General features: G+C 47.8%; 1 protein-coding gene across 1 annotated transcript in view; it reads right to left on the bottom strand.

The window, feature by feature from the left end:
- Positions 1-2,972: 2,972 nt before the first annotated feature.
- Positions 2,973-16,798, bottom strand: part of LOC106591630 (lysyl oxidase homolog 4) — a 35,264-nt gene continuing 21,438 nt past the window's right edge. Inside the window, exons 9-15 of the mRNA XM_045709265.1 lie at positions 15,906-16,073; positions 15,046-15,208; positions 14,624-14,867; positions 11,643-11,758; positions 9,693-9,829; positions 5,839-5,950; positions 2,973-5,598 (exon numbers count right to left, since the gene is read on the bottom strand). Coding sequence (XP_045565221.1) covers positions 5,528-5,598; positions 5,839-5,950; positions 9,693-9,829; positions 11,643-11,758; positions 14,624-14,867; positions 15,046-15,208; positions 15,906-16,073 — 1,011 coding nt within the window. The 3' untranslated portion in view covers positions 2,973-5,527. The remainder of the gene's footprint in view (positions 5,599-5,838; positions 5,951-9,692; positions 9,830-11,642; positions 11,759-14,623; positions 14,868-15,045; positions 15,209-15,905; positions 16,074-16,798) is intronic.

Genomic DNA, 16,798 nt, shown 5'->3' with positions numbered 1-16,798 from the left:
CTCTCTCTCTCTCCGCCCTGACTCTCTCTCTCTCTCTCCGCCCTGACTCTCTCTCTCTCTCTCTCTCTCGCCCTGTCTCTCTCTCTCTCTCCGCCCTGACTCTCTCTCTCTCTCTCCGCCCTGACTCTCTCTCTCTCTCTCCGCCTGACTCTCTCTCTCTCTCTCCGCCCTGACTCTCTCTCTCTCTCTCCGCCCTGATCTCTCTCTCTCTCCGCCCTGACTCTCTCTCTCTCTCTCCGCCCTGACTCTCTCTCTCTCTCTCCGCCCTGACTCTCTCTCTCTCTCTCCGCCCTGACTCTCTCTCTCTCCGCCCAGACTCTCTCTCTCTCTCTCCGCCCTGACTCTCTCTCTCTCTCTCCGCCCTGACTCTCTCTCTCTCTCCGCCCTGACTCTCTCTCTCTCTCTCTCTCTCGCCCTGACCTCTCTCTCTCTCTCTCCGCCCTGACTCTCTCTCTCTCTCTCTCTCCGCCCTGACTCTCTCTCTCTCTCTCCGCCCTGACTCTCTCTCTCTCTCTCTCTCTCTCTCTCTCTCTCTCTCTCTCTCTCCGCCCTGACTCTCTCTCCTTCTCCGTCCTGACTCTCTCTCTCCGCCCTGACTCTCTCTCTCTCTCCTTGCTGCCTCTCTCCTTGCTGCCTCTCTCTCTCTCTCCTTGCTGCCTGTCTGTTTGTGCATATTTTATTGTTTGAGTTGGGAGCAATTCAATCAACTCCTGTCATTGGTTGAACATTGCATTTAAAAGGTGCATAGACAAAAAAGCGCGATGGGATTGAATCCCGGCCCGTACGGACCTCCGACAGTGATGCCGAGTCGGTCTGTAAGCCAGAAACAACACTATGGAAACTGAACAAGAGAATAAATAGAACTGAAAGAAACAGCCATTATGACATACACTTGCACACCCACCCAGCCACCCAGCCACCCACCCAGCCAGCCACCCAGCCCTGCCATAGCGTGATGTGAGATCTGTGGTCAGACCATGATAATATCAGAGCTTCAGGCTTTATGAGGAGGTAACGTGCTGCAGGCTTGGCAATCACACACTAGCCACAATGTGCCAGTCTAACAGGCACTCCAGCCTGGCTGCTTAGGGCTTGTCAATCACACACTAGCCACAATGTGCCAGTCTAACAGGCACTCCAGCCTGGCTGCTTAGGGCTTGTCAATCACACACTAGCCACAATGTGCCAGTCTAACAGGCACTCCAGCCTGGCTGCTTAGGGCTTGTCAATCACACACTAGTCACAATGTGCCAGTCTAACAGGCACTCCAGCCTGGCTGCTTAGGGCTTGTCAATCACACACTAGCCACAATGTGCCAGTCTAACAGGCACTCCAGCCTGGCTGCTTAGGGTTTGTCAATCACACACTAGCCACAATGTGCCAGTCTAACAGGCACTCCAGCCTGGCTGCTTAGGGCTTGTCAATCACACACTAGCCACAATGTGCCAGTCTAACAGGCACTCCAGCCTGGCTGCTTAGGGCTTGTCAATCACACACTAGTCACAATGTGCCAGTCTAACAGGCACTCCAGCCTGGCTGCTTAGGGCTTGTCAATCACACACTAGTCACAATGTGCCAGTCTAACAGGCACTCCAGCCTGGCTGCTTAGGGTTTGTCAATCACACACTAGCCACAATGTGCCAGTCTAACAGGCACTCCAGCCTGGCTGCTTAGGGCTTGTCAATCACACACTAGCCACAATGTGCCAGTCTAACAGGCACTCCAGCCGGGCTGCTTAGGGCTTGTTCCATTCCACACTTTCATCTTCAGTCTTGAGGACCACAGACACACACATACATGGTGGAGGTTTTTATAGGGAGAGATGCCAGCTGTCATGCCAACCCAATGCCCACGTGTCATGGTGTGGAGGTTGGTAGGTTGGAACACACAGTAGTTACCAAGCAACCGTTTAACCACAGTGTCAACCATGTGTTTAAGACGGGAGGAAGGAAGAGGACTGCTGCGTCCCAAATGGCACCCTATTCCCTGTGGTGTGCACTACCTTTGACCAGTGCCCATATAGTGTAGTGCAATATATAGGCAATAGGGTGTGATTTTGGACGCAGACAGGGAGTCATGAAGTTTCTGGTGAGAGATCCCTAATACTGCTAAGATGAGGATTTATGTATGTAAATGGTAAAGTATTTTATCTGTAATGTCTTTTTTTGTTGTGTGTCAGACCCCAGTAAGACCAGCTGTCGCCATGGGGATCCTAATCAATCACCTCGAAGAGAAAAGGAGAGGGAATAGGAGTAGGAGGAGGTGATGGGGGACGGGAAGAGGAAGACTGGGAGGGGAGGGAATAGGAGGGAAAGAGAAAGCAATAGGAAGGAGAGGAAGTTGAAACGGACTCAAGTTGCTCTGCCAGTCTATATCCTCTGTGATGCTTCTCCAATGAATGTAATGACCAGGGTCGTATTCATTAGTGCATAACGTTTTGCAACGGAAATCAACGATGTAGATTCCTCATTGGACAAGTTCAGTTTGCGCCTCGCTGTTTCGGTCTGTTTTCTTCCGTTTTGGCGCTGAATGAATATGAATCAGATGTGTTGCTTGTTGAATATACAGTAGGCCTGAGTTGTATTCTTAGCCTCTGGCGGTTGTTTGTTTGAATATGGCCTAAATAAGCCTTTTCTGACTACAGCATTACACTGTTAGACACTGACTAAACTTAAACACACTCATCTCAGCATGCCGCAGCTAAAATAAGCAGCATATTGAGTGCATGCCCTAATTGGTTGAGTAGAAGCGGACAGATCCCAGTGTGTCTGAGGTTGGAAACAGCAGTAAAGCCTCTATGTTCCCTAGGTCAGGATGGAGGTCATGGCTCTATATCCACACTGCTCTTTTTGAATGAATGAAAGGTTTCTCATGGTTTATTATGAGGAGTTTAAATGTACATTATATAGCTAATGATAGTATTAATCATCAAATGCTATACACTCAAATGACCATGTACCAAAAGAGCCCTATCGTTTGGAAATCTGATGTTTATTGTTCTCTACCATTGCCAAGTATCAGGTGCAGTACTTATTAGGTACAACAACCATCCCAAATGGCACCCTATTCCCAAAACATAGTGCACTACTTTTAACCAGAGCTCTATGTGCACTGGTCACAATATATCTACCTGTATTATGAGGTTCACTGGTGTTAAAACAGACTGATGACAGCAACTATAGAATGTATCGTAATAAAACATAAACAATACAAAACTAGCGTTGCAAAAACAAACAAAAAATCTGGTAACTTTTCCAAAATTCCCAGTTGTAGGATTCCTATATTTCCCAGATTTCCTGCTTATTACTTCCTGATTCCAGGAATCTTCCAACCGGGGTTGCTGGAAAACCTGGGACTCGTGGGAAAGTTACCAGAATTTTGCAACCTTATGAAAAACACAACTACAAAAGGGACAAAACGTTTTAAGTCAAAAGTACATAATATTAAAGTATAAATTACAAACCTACAGGATGATACTCTATAGAGGTCATATAAAACTACATTTGCAATACATTACAATATATATTTTTAAAGGCTAAACGTTAGCACCATGAAAAATACTTGTCAATGTAATTTCCATATAACAAAAAACACACTTTTTTTTTTTACAGCGAATACTGCATTTGTATTGCATAAATACTGCATTTGTGAAGTAGATATATCAAAGCACATGAAGGACAGTTTTTAAAGAAAGTAGGTGATCTGATTTGATGATGGATGGACAACAGGCAAGAAAGAGGAGGAGAAAATCTACCAAGGCCCGGTTTCCCAAAAACATCTCAAGGATCCTATGGTTCTAAGATAAACTTAGCCTCAAGATGCTTTTGGGAAACCTGGCCCTGATCAATTACTAAGGCTGTGGCCAGACAGGAAGTTTGTGTGAGAAAACTATGGCTTGAGCCAATGGTTTTTCAATGGAAGGCATCCGTTGATGGAAAATGGACAACCGAGATGATTGTCTTTCGAAAGAATACACACAAGATCACGGCCTTTGTGCGTATGAAACTCCTCCGAAAATAGTTGACTTGAGTTGAACTTTTGACAGACAAAAACGGACAATAATAAATGCGAATCCAATTTCATACGTTTCCATGCCTCTGTTATACTATCTTATAAGATCATGACTGAGATTGAGAAGACAATAGACAACTTATAGGTAGACTCAGCTATTTAACATACACTTACACAGATATAAACAGAATTCAAAATGTCTGCAAGCAGGAAGACACCTTTGTTGTTTACAAGGCCCTACTTCATAAACTTTCGTCTTATCTAACTGTTGAAGTATAGACACCTGAGTTACCTAACCAATTCACAGGCTTGGTTAACTCTTGAGGTTCCTCGGGTCTCCGGCGAGCTAGGTAAATATGCTTTTTGTTTTTAATGCATTTCATCTTGATGTTCTGGTGCCGTTCGAGCAATTTAAAGTATTGATTGGGGTTTTATTTGTGGATGAATGTAACTGTTTTTATGGCTGATTTGTGACGTTTTATTTGTGCTTCCCATGACTGTGTTCTTGTATTCTAATGTGTATATACATATTTTGTGTTTAATGTGTATATCATACAGGGGGCATTTGGTAAAGAGCCTTAGGTCCTAATTTTTTGTATGAAAATGTATGACAATGCCATCTTACTGAGTGTACCTTTAAACAAGGTAGCTTTGCCCCATTATCACTAAATAGGTACAACCATCTTATACAATATACACAGTTTGTGATTTGATAAACATACATGTAATACTCATGTACCTTAGTGTAACCTTCCTACATATTACAGGAGGCTGGTGAGGGGAGGACAGCTCATAATAGTGGCTGGAATGGAGTGAATGGAATGGTATTAAACACATGGAAACCATGTGTTTGATGTGTTCGATTCCATTCCATTTAATTCCGTTGCAGCCATTACTATCAGCCCATCCTCCCCAATTAAGATGCCACCAGCCTCCTGTGCTACATAACCATAGTATGTCTGAATCTTAGGGAACTATCTTGTTGTTTTTCCGTCATTTAAAATCTGTAAATAACTCCATGTTGCGCATAATTTTTGTTTCAAGACAAGCATCTCTACTTTAATCTAAATCCTGTTACCATGGTGACACCTGACATGTGACAGCTTGATGCGGTTTGATTCCAACTGACAAACGTGTCACAACTACCCAAAAGTCCTGTAAACGTCTCTCTCTCTCTCTCTCTCTCTCTCTCTCTCTCTCTCTCTCTCAGAGATATGGTTAGCGATGGTGAAGGTGCGATGATTGCTTGATGTTCAGGTGATTCTTTCTTTGACCTTTTCAGAAACAATTCCCCCCTCCCCTCTTCCTTCCTCCCCCCTCCCTCCCACAGTCCATTCCAACCCTGGCTTCCTGGTTCTCCTCCGGCTCCTCTCCCCTTATTGGGTAAGTTGAGATGAGCTGTGGTTCCAAAGCTCTGCCCTGAGAACTCCCATTGGTTGATTGGTTGTTCTGAAGTCTCTCATTCGTTGTTCTGTTGGATGGAGATCTCCCATTGGTTCTTCTGTTGTTCCGTTGGTTAGAGGAAGTTGTTGGTGATCTGACGCTGGTGCTCAAACAGATCCTCCACCTCTGGACTGTATGCATCACCTGAGAGAGAAGGAGGGAGGGAGGGTGACAAATATTACAATAACATTTTTGTGTGGATATGAAGTAGAAATTGATTGAGAGGAGTAATGGAGTGAAGGAGGGATGGAACTCCTGTGGTTGGCCAGTGTGGGTAAAGCAGCCCCCCCCCCCGCCCCTCTCCTGTGGTTGGTCAGTGTGGGTAAAGCAGCCCCCCCCTCTCCTGTGGTTGGTCAGTGTGGGTAAAGCAGCCCCCCCCCCCACCTGCATGGCAGCCGAACATGAAGACCCGTCCTCCATCGTACTTGCAGCGGCAACGCATCACGTTGTTCTGGAAGTCTGACTCAGCCATATCCAACGAGGGGTTCACTTCAACCTGCAGGGAGGGACAGAGGACAAAGGAAGGGTGGGAGGGAGGTGTGTGTCAGATGTTTGTGTGTGTGTGTTTGTGTGTCAGGTGTGTGTGTGTCAGGTGTGTGTGTGTGTGTGTGTCAGGTGTGTGTGTGTGTGTCAGGTGTGTGTGTGTGGCATAACGTGGGCGGTTACCGCTTGAATTATAAGAGGAGGATGAAGTTGCCCCTAGATACTGGTCCAAGTTCAGCTTGACTTTTCTCCCTAATGGTTTGGGTTTAGTGTTGGTAAACTGATCCTAGATCTGTGCCTAAGGGAACTTCTATACGGAGTGGGTCTGTGGGACAGAGAGTAGGATGATGTTGTTCCTACACTGATCTAAGGTCACTGATCCTAGATCAGTGTCTAAAAGGGCAACATTGATACCCAGGAGACGATGACAACTATGTTTGGTTGAGCTAAAACTATCAGCCTATCATTAAGATGTAGTCATGGTAGGTTGGTTGGCATTGTTTTTCCATTCACTCTGTTTCCCAAACATAAAAACATGCATGTGACTTTTCCAGCCTCGTGAAAGACAAAACCGACAGCATAATTCCATAAAGCTGCACTCTTTCATTTTCTACACTCCATCTTTCCATAAAAAATAAACAAATGACAATAAATCATAAAAGTGTTCATAATTATGAAACATGTTCATTTAGTTTTCTGGTTAATTTGTTTCAAGCACTTTATATTTTCTCTTGGCAAGTTCAGAAGGCCTATAAGCACATATTTTATATGGCCTGTTTAAAACAGTAGCATATTAACTTGGCTATATGCCCTGTGTAAAACAGTAGCATATTAACTTGACAGTGGGGTGGATGTCAGTCAGAGACCGTGACAGTGGGGTGGATGTCAGTCAGAGACCGTGACAGTGGGGTGGATGTCAGTCAGAGACCGTGACAGTAGGGTGGTTGTCAATCAGAGACCGTGACAGTGAGGTGGATGTCAATCAGAGACCGTGACAGTGAGGTGGATGTCAATCAGAGACCGTGACAGTGGGGTGGTTGTCAATCAGAGACCGTGACAGTGAGGTGGATGTCAATCAGAGACCGTGACAGTGAGGTGGATGTCAATCAGAGACCGTGACAGTGGGGTGGATGTCAATCAGAGACCGTGACAGTGAGGTGGATGTCAATCAGAGACCGTGACAGTGGGGTGGATGTCAATCAGAGACCGTGACAGTGGGGTGGATGTCAATCAGAGACCGTGACAGTGGGGTGGATGTAAATCAGAGACCGTGACAGTGGGGTGGATGTCAATCAGAGACCGTGACAGTGGGGTGGATGTCAATCAGAGACCGTGACAGTGGGGTGGATGTCAATCAGAGACCGTGACAGTGGGGTGGATGTCAATCAGAGACCGTGACAGTGGGGTGGATGTCAATCAGAGACCGTGACAGTGGGGTGGATGTTAATCAGAGACCGTGACAGTGGGGTGGATGTCAATCAGAGACCGTGACAGTGAGGTGGATGTCAGTCAGAGACCGTGACAGTGGGGTGGATGTCAATCAGAGACCGTGACAGTGGGGTGGATGTCAATCAGAGACCGTGACAGTGGGGTGGATGTCAATCAGAGACCGTGACAGTGGGGTGGATGTCAGTCAGAGACCGTGACAGTGGGGTGGATGTCAATCAGAGACCGTGACAGTGGGGTGGATGTCAGTCAGAGACTGTGACAGTGGGGTGGATGTCAGTCAGAGACCGTGACAGTGGGGTGGATGTCAATCAGAGACCGTGACAGTGGGGTGGATGTCAGTCAGAGACTGTGACAGTGGGGTGGATGTCAATCAGAGACCGTGACAGTGGGGTGGATGTCAGTCAGAGACTGTGACAGTGGGGTGGATGTCAATCAGAGACTGTGACAGTGGGGTGGATGTAAATCAGAGACCGTGACAGTGGGGTGGATGTCAATCAGAGACCGTGACAGTGGGGTGGATGTCAGTCAGAGACCGTGACAGTGGGGTGGATGTCAATCAGAGACCGTGACAGTGGGGTGGATGTCAGTCAGAGACTGTGACAGTGGGGTGGATGTCAGTCAGAGACTGTGACAGTGGGGTGGATGTGCCTAAACATGGCCCCCGTCACCCCACAACTGAGTTAGCATAAAACACGCATGCAGATACACCGGCATGCATGCACACGCACACGCACACACACCACACACACACACATACATACACGTTTGCTTGCACACATAGACACTCAGATACACAGACACACACACGTATGCACACACACACACACACACACAGACATACAGACACACTCCCTCGCTCACACACACTTTATTGTCAACTTAACTACTGTTGAATGAGGGTTTCCTTGGCAACCACATAACGATGCGGCAGACTGGGGCAACAGTAGTCTCGCCGGCCGCCGTTTGATCTCCCAACTTTATGACATGACGAGTGTGTCAGATGATATTCCCAGAAGGCTGAGTGTTCCAGCCCAGCCCGACCAGCGCAGAGAGACCACATACAGACAGGCCCCTGTAGGAGCGATGGACTGGAGGACCACTCCCTCCTGTCTAAACAAATCTCTTTCATCTCTCTGCTATAAACTGATGAGAAATGATGTGATGTGTGGTGGGGCCGGGGCGTGTGGTGAACATTGTGGTGGTTTAGTCACACAGAGGACCCAATCAGACAGTCGTTATGGAGGGGGTTGAAATAGAACAGTGGGAAGGATGCAGGGTGACGTGATGTAGGCTTTGTGATGTCACATCAGAAGCTTCAGAATGGAATCTTATTCTCATTGAACAGAATCTTAGAGAATTCACAAGCAAACAACGTTCTTTGAGCCATCTGATGACCAACTAGAAAAGCAGAGATGAGATAAAGAAGGATAGAATGAAATCTGCTGCTGTGTCCTTCTCTATCCCTTCTACAGGTTGTTTCTCTCTCTCTCTCTCTTTCTCTCTCTCTCTCTCTCTCTCGGTCTCTCTCTCTTTCTCTCTCTTCTCTCTCTCTACCTCTCTCTCTCTCCATTCCAGAGTAAGGATACCCAGGGGTGAGGGTGTGCCAGGTGGGTGAGACTCTCTCTCTCTCTCTCTCTCTCTCTCTCTCTCTCTCTCTCTCTCTCTCTCTCTGTCTCTCTCTCTGTCTCTCTCTCTCTCTGTCTCTCTCTACCTCTCTCTCTCTCCATTCCAGAGTAAGCATACCCAGGGGTGAGGGGTGAGGGTGTGCCTGGTGGGTGAGACTCTCGCTCTCTCTTCAGTGGTAATGTGCTGACAACGTCACAGTTTCCCTGTCACTGAGCCAAGCCTTTCTCTGAACAGGTTATCACTCCCCTTAAACACAGGTTCAATACATCCTTCTATTTTAAACCCACACTTTCACTCAAACTACCTCCAAACACGTGAACCAGCTGGACCGACACGTGCAGACAGAGCCAAGACCCATTTACGCTCCAATTCTAGTCTGTATCACAGCTTTTCATCTCTTCCTCCTGGTCTCCACGGTTACTGGAGCCAACACTTAGTTTCTGGAAGAGGAACGACTAAAACACAGAGCTACATTTGCTTTCTTTTCTTAAATGTATTCCATGCAAAAGTTAAGAGGCCGTTGATCCATTGATAAAGCTTGTGTGTGTGTGTGTGTGTGTGTGTGTGTGTGTGTGTGTGTGTGTGTGTGTGTGTGTGTGTGTGTGTGTGTGTGTGTGTGTGTGTGTGTGTGTGTGTGTGTGTGTGTGTGTGTGTGTGTGTGTGTGTGTGTGTGTTCTAACCTGAAAGATGTACTCCCCGGGGCTGATGTCGGTGATGTCGATCCACTGACAGTCGATGTCATGGCGGTACGTATCCCAGCAACCTACCTGGATACCCTGCTCTCCCATGTTGTAGCACGCGTAGCGCTTCTGGAGACCTGCATGTTGCCATGGAAACACAGTAAGTGTAGGTGACGGTGACTGATCAAGTTGAAGATCAAGTTAAAGATTTGGATAAGATCCAATTGAAGTCTATTGTCATGTGAGAGATGTATTTACAGGTGAGAGATCTAAGGACAGGTGAGAGATCGATTGACAGGTGAGCGATCTAGTGACAGGTGAGAGATCTAGCGACAGGTGAGAGATCTAGCAACAGATGAGAGATCTAGCGACAGGTGAGAGATCTATTTACAGGTGAGAGATCTAGCGACAGGTGAGAGATCTAGAAACAGGTGAGAGATCTATTGACAGGTGAGATATCTAGCGACCGGTGAGAGATCTAGCGACAGGTGAGAGATCTCGTGACAGGTGAGAGATCTAGTGACAGGTGAGAGATCTAGTGACAGGGGAGAGATCTAGTGACAGGGGAGAGATCTAGTGACAGGTGAGAGATCTTGTGACAGGTGAGAGATCTATTGACAGGTGAGAGATCTAGTGATAGGTGAGTTGATAGGTGTGAAAGTGCATGGGGGGACTCGTGGACTGTTTAGGGTTAGGCTAGGGGAAAGCCTGGTCAAATTAGGCCAGGTAAAATAAGTGACACAGGTGACGTACCGTCGAGATAGTAAGTATTCTCCAGACAGAAGGGTTAAAGTTAGAGACAGGTAAGGTGACATACCGTCAGGACAGTAGGTAAGGTGACGTACCATCGGGGCAATAGGTAAGGTGACATAACGTCGGGGCAGTAGGTAAGGTGACAGAACGTCGGGGCAGTAGGTAAGGTGACATACAGTCGGGACACTAGGTAAGGTGACGTACCATCGGGACACTAGGTAAGGTGACGTACCATCGGGACACTAGGTAAGGTGACGTACCATCGGGACACTAGGTAAGGTGACGTGCCATCGGGGCAGTAGGTAAGGTGGCGTACCATCGGGACAGTAGGTAAGGTGACGTACCATCGGGATATAAGGTGACATTCCATCGGGACAGTAGGTAAGGTGACATACCGTCAGGACAGTAGGTAAGGTGACATACTGTCAGGACAGTAGGTAAGGTGACATACCGTCAGGACAGTAGGTAAGGTGACATACCATCAGGACAGTAGGTAAGGTGACGTACCATCGGGACAGTAGGTAAGGTGACATACCATCAGGACAGTAGGTAAGGTGACGTACCATCGGGGCAGTAGGTAAGGTGACGTACCATCGGGACATAAGGTGATGTACCATCGGAACACTAGGTAAGGTGACGTACCATCGGGACATAAGGTGACATACCATCAGGACAGTAGGTAAGGTGACGTACCATCGGGGCACTAGGTAAGGTGACGTACCATCGGGACAGTAGTTAAGGTGACGTACCATCGGGGCAGTAGGTAAGGTGACGTACCATCGGGACAGTAGGTAAGGTGACGTACCATCGGGGCAGTAGGTAAGGTGACGTACCATCAGGACACTAGGTAAGGTGACGTAGCATCGGGACAGTAGGTAAGGTGACGTACCATCGGGGCAGTAGGTAAGGTGACGTACCATCAGGACAGTAGGTAAGGTGACGTACCATCGGTACACTAGGTAAGGTGACGTACCATCGAGACAGTTGGTAAGGTGACGTACCATCGGGACAGTAGGTAAGGTGACGTAGTATCGGGGCAGTAGGTAAGGTGACGTACCGTCGGGGCAGTAGGTAAGGTGACGTACCGTCGGGGCAGTAGGTAAGGCGACGTAGCATCGGGGCAGTAGGTGAGGTGACGTACCGTCGGGGCAGTAGGTAAGGTGACGTACCGTCGGGGCAGTAGGTAAGGTGACGTACCATCGGGGCAGTAGGTGTCCTCCAGACAGAAGCTGGCTTTGTGACCCTCAGCGATCTTAGTTCCATTCAAGGTCAGAAGGTCATAATGGGTGAAGACCTCAATGCTGTGGTAGTGCCTGTGAGGAAGAGGAGAGGAGGAGGAGGAGGAAGAAGAAAAACAGAGGTTATCAATGCTATTCAACATGAAGAGATTGGAGAACAGTTAACAGACACAATAACAATAGCACTGAAAGCTTGTTTGCTTGTCTGTTGTGTGAGGAAGAGTTGGAGGATGATGATATGTTTTTCTACTGTTGTTGTTTGTCTGGTGTGTGACTTACAGTAAAGCAATACATATATCAAATGAAATCTTGCCTACGTTCATTTGATATATAACACTGACAGACAGAGATTTTTCTTTTGACACAGCTTTTTTTTGTGTAGCCGTGGCGATGAATATATATACTGCTCAAAAAAATAAAGGGAACACTTAAACAACACAATGTAACTCCAAGTCAATCACACTTCTGTGAAATCAAACTGTCCACTTAGGAAGCAACACTGATTGACAATAAATGTCACATGCTGTTGTGCAAATGGAATAGACAACAGGTAGAAATTATAGTCAATTAGCAAGACACCCCCAATAAAGGAGTGGTTCTGCAGGTGGTAACCACAGACCACTTCTCAGTTCCTATGCTTCCTGGCTGATGTTTTGGTCACTTTTGAATGCTGGCGGTGCTTTCACTCTAGTGGTAGCATGAGACGGAGTCTACAACCCACACAAGTGGCTCAGGTAGTGCAGCTCATCCAGGATGGCACATCAATGCGAGCTGTGGCAAGAAGGTTTGCTGTGTCTGTCAGCGTAGTGTCCAGAGCATGGAGGCGCTACCAGGAGACAGGCCAGTACATCAGGAGACGTGGAGGAGGCCGTAGGAGGGCAACAACCCAGCAGCAGGACTGCTACCTCCGCCTTTGTGCAAGGAGGAACACTGCCAGAACACTGCAAAATGACCTCCAGCAGGCCACAAATGTGCATGTGTCTGCTCAAACGGCCAGAAACAGACTCCATGAGGGTGGTATGAGGGCCCGATGTCCACAGGTGGGGGTTGTGCTTACAGCCCAACACCGTGCAGGACGTTTGGCATTTGCCAGAGAACACCAAGATTGGCAAATTCGCCACTGGCGCCCTGTGCTCTTCACAGATGAAAGCAGGTTCACACTGAGCACATGTGACAGACGTGACAGAGTCTGGAGACGCCGTGGAGAACGTCCTGCTGCCTGCAACATCCTCCAGCATGACCGGTTTGGCGGTGGGTCAGTCATGGTGTGGGGTGGCATTTCTTTGGGGGGCCGCACATCCCTCCATGTGCTCGCCAGAGGTAGCCTGACTGCCATTAGGTACCGAGATGAGATCCTCAGACCCCTTGTGAGACCATATGCTGGTGCGGTTGGCCCTGGGTTCCTCCTAATGCAAGACAATGCTAGACCTCATGTGGCTGGAGTGTCAGCAGTTCCTGCAAGAGGAATGCATTGATAATATGGACTGGCCCGCCCGTTCCCCAGACCTGAATCCAATTGAGCACATCTGGGACATCATGTCTCGCTCCATCCACCAACGCCACGTTGCACCACAGACTGTCCAGGAGTTGGCGGATGCTTTAGTCCAGGTCTGGGAGGAGATCCCTCAGGAGACCATCCGTCACCTCATCAGGAGCATGCCCAGGCGTTGTAGGGAAGTCATACAGGCACGTGGAGGCCACACACACTACTGAGCCTCATTTTGACTTGTTTTAAGGACATTACATCAAACTTGGATCAGCCTGTAGTGTGGTTTTCCACTTTAATTTTGAGTGTGACTCCAAATCCAGACCTCCATGGGTTGATAAACTGGATTTCCATTGATTATTTTTGTGTGATTTTGTTGTCAGCACATTCAGCTATGTAAAGAAAAAAGTATTTAATAAGATTATTTCATTAATCCAGATCTAGGATGTGTTATTTTAGTGTTCCCTTTATTTTTTTGAGCAGTGTATATAGACTACAATAGAAAGGAATACGAGACAATTAGAGATCTGTTTCTAACCGTTTGCTCTTTATCACAACCTCACGCTCCCAGAATAGAACCGAAGACTAAGACGCTGTGTTCGTCAGTTGGATTGGACCCTGCATGGTACTGCTGTGGTCAGGAGAGTGACCAGGTTGTTCTCACTCTGTCGACCGCAGCAGAGCCACAACCACAGCAGTAAAGAACCATTCCACTTGGAATGGTCACAGTCAAGACTGTTGACACGGTTGGTTCAAGAGGAAGGAGAACCAGGTCAAGAATAACTGTTCTTTGTTTAGTTGAAAATGCCTATACCACAACCCCTTACCCCTTACCCTTATCTCCTTAAACCACAACTACCACAACCCACCACTCTTGTCTCTTAAAACTTAAAAAACCCATGTCTCTTAAAACTACAATGACCACAACTCCCTCTTCAGTACCTGTGACTGGTGTCAGGTCCAGGGCTCTGGCAGCTTTAGTTCTGAATTCAGCCCATGTTCATGATCCCAGACAAGAACTACCACAATCCAATCCCCATACACTTGTATCTTAAAACTACAACTACCACAATCAACCCTCCTACACGTGCCTCTTAAAACTACAACTACCACAACCAATCTCTCTTAAAACTACAACTACCACAACCCACAACCCTTAAAACTACAACAACCAACAACCCATCTCTCAAAACTTCAACTACCACATTTTAGTCATGTAGCAGACGCTCTTATCCAGAGCGACTTACAGTAGTGAATGCATACATTTCATACACTTTTTTCCCCGTACTGGTCCCCCATGGGAATCGAACCCACAACCCTAGCGTTGCAAACACCATGCTCTACCAACTGAGCCACACGGGACCACAACCAACAACCCATCTCTCTTAAAATTACAACTACCACAACCCACTACCCTTGTCTATTAAAACTCCCACAACCCCCCTTTTGAGTACCTGTGACACTGGTGCCAGGTCCAGGACTCCCTGGTCGCTCTAGGTCTGAAGTCGGCCCGGCCCAAGTTCATGATGCGTGAGGAGAATCGTAGCAGGCGTCTGTGTCCGTAAGGCCAGCTCATCCGGGCAGCAGAGGATGATAGACAGTTCTCCTCATTGGCACAGGTCAGGAGGTGCAAGGGGCGGTCCTCCAGGTAGGCTGTCTCCTGGACCAACTGGGCATCTAATACCAGGTCAGGGGCCGCTGTCAGGGGGATCAGAGGAGGGGTAAGAGGTTAAGGGTTGAAAGGTCAGCATGTGGAAGGGTCTATGTGAGTGTTGTTGAGGATGTATGTGTGCTTGCGTGATCGTGCGCAGGTGTTTGTGTGTGTGTGTGTGTGTTCGTCCGTGCTTGTGTGTGTGTGCTGGTTGTAAGAACTCACTCTCAACACAGGTGACCCCAGCCGCCTTGCCCTCTCCTCCCCTGGGGCAGTAGACCTGTGTGTTCCTACGACACTGCTGTATGGACATCTCTGTACCGATGCAGTGGGTTCCAGTCAGAACCACCTCTGCTGCCTCCGGAGCTCCGGGCCAGTACCACGTCTCCTGTAGGACACACACACACACACACACACAGAACCATGAGGGCTGGAACTGAGTCAGTAGGTCACATGACCAGTGCCAAACCCAAATCTTTTTCAGATAATGACTGGCTCCATTACCATTATACATAATAGTTTCATTAACGGACATTATCACAATTCTCCACTCTCTCTTTCTTTTTCTCCCTATGGGCTTTTAACACACACACACACACACACACACACACACACACACACACACACACACACACACAGAGAGAGACAGAGAGAGAGAGAGAGACAGAGAGAGAGAGACAGACAGACAGACAGACAGACAGACAGACAGACAGACAGACAGACAGACAGACAGACAGACAGACAGACAGACAGACAGACAGACAGACAGACAGACAGACAGACAGACAGACAGACAGACAGACAGACAAACCAAAAGGCCAGGAGGGAAATCCTATCACAATAGTGTCCCCTCTACAAACTGATCAGTTGTGTGTGCACCACAGGAGGCTGGTGAGTGGAGGACGGCTCATAATAGTGGCCGGAAGGCAGCAAATGGAATGACATCAAACACCAGGAAACCATGTTTGATGTATTTGACCATTCCACTGATTCCCATCCTCCCAAATTAAGGTGCCACCAACCTCCTGTGTGTGTGTGTGCACGTTTGTACATCTGCGTGCCTCCATGTTCATTCTGTTCATCACCTGGTGTGCTCTGTTTGCAAAGCCGTAGCCCAGCTGTCTGCATACCACCATGGCCTCGTTGATGCCCCAGTTCTCACTGCAGACGGCCCCCCAGCGCTGTACCCCTCCCACCTCCATCAGCACCTCCACACGCCCCTCTGCAGGCTCCCTGCCCCCCGCCAACCGCACCTGGCACAGACGGGTTAGAGACACTTCATAGACACTTCATAGACACTTCATAGACACTATAAATTCCTATTACCACTTTGTAAACACTAATGAATACATTTTGTGATTGTGTGAGTAAGCTGGTGTTGGGTATGGGTAAGCGTGTGTGTGTGTGTGTGTGTGTGTGTGTGTGTGTGTGTGTGTGTGTGTGTGTGTGTGTGTGTGTGTGTGTGTGTGTGTGTGTGTGTGTGTGTGTGTGTGTGTGTGTGAGTATCTCTGTCTGTGTGTGTTTCACCGTGTATATCTCTGTGTGTGTGTGTGTGTGTGTGTGTGTGTGTGTGTGTGTGTGTGTGTGTGTGTGTGTGTGTGTATCTCTGTCTCAGTGTGTGTTTCACAGTGTGTATCTCTGTCTCAGTGTCTGTGTGTGTGTGTGTGTGTGTGTATCTCTGTCTCAGTGTCTGTGTGTGTGTGTGTGTATCTCTGTCTCAGTGTGTGTCTCTGTCTCAGTGTGTGTCTCTGTCTCAGTGTGTGTCTCTGTCTCAGTGTGTATCTCTGTCTCAGTGTGTATCTCTGTCTCACAGTGTATATCTCTGTCTCAGTGTGTGTCTCTGTCTCAGTGTGTATCTCTGTCTCAGTGTGTATCTCTGTCTCAGTGTGTATCTCTGTCTCAGTGTGTATCTCTGTCTCAGTGTGTATCTCTGTCTCAGTGTGTATCTCTGTCTCAGTGTGTATCTCTGTCTCAGTGT

The sequence above is a fragment of the Salmo salar genome, chromosome ssa02, assembly GCF_905237065.1.
Source record: "Salmo salar chromosome ssa02, Ssal_v3.1, whole genome shotgun sequence".
NCBI classification, from domain to species: Eukaryota; Metazoa; Chordata; class Actinopteri; order Salmoniformes; family Salmonidae; genus Salmo; species Salmo salar.
Note: the sequence above shows the minus strand (reverse complement) of the source record. Positions and strands in the feature narration are given on the sequence as shown.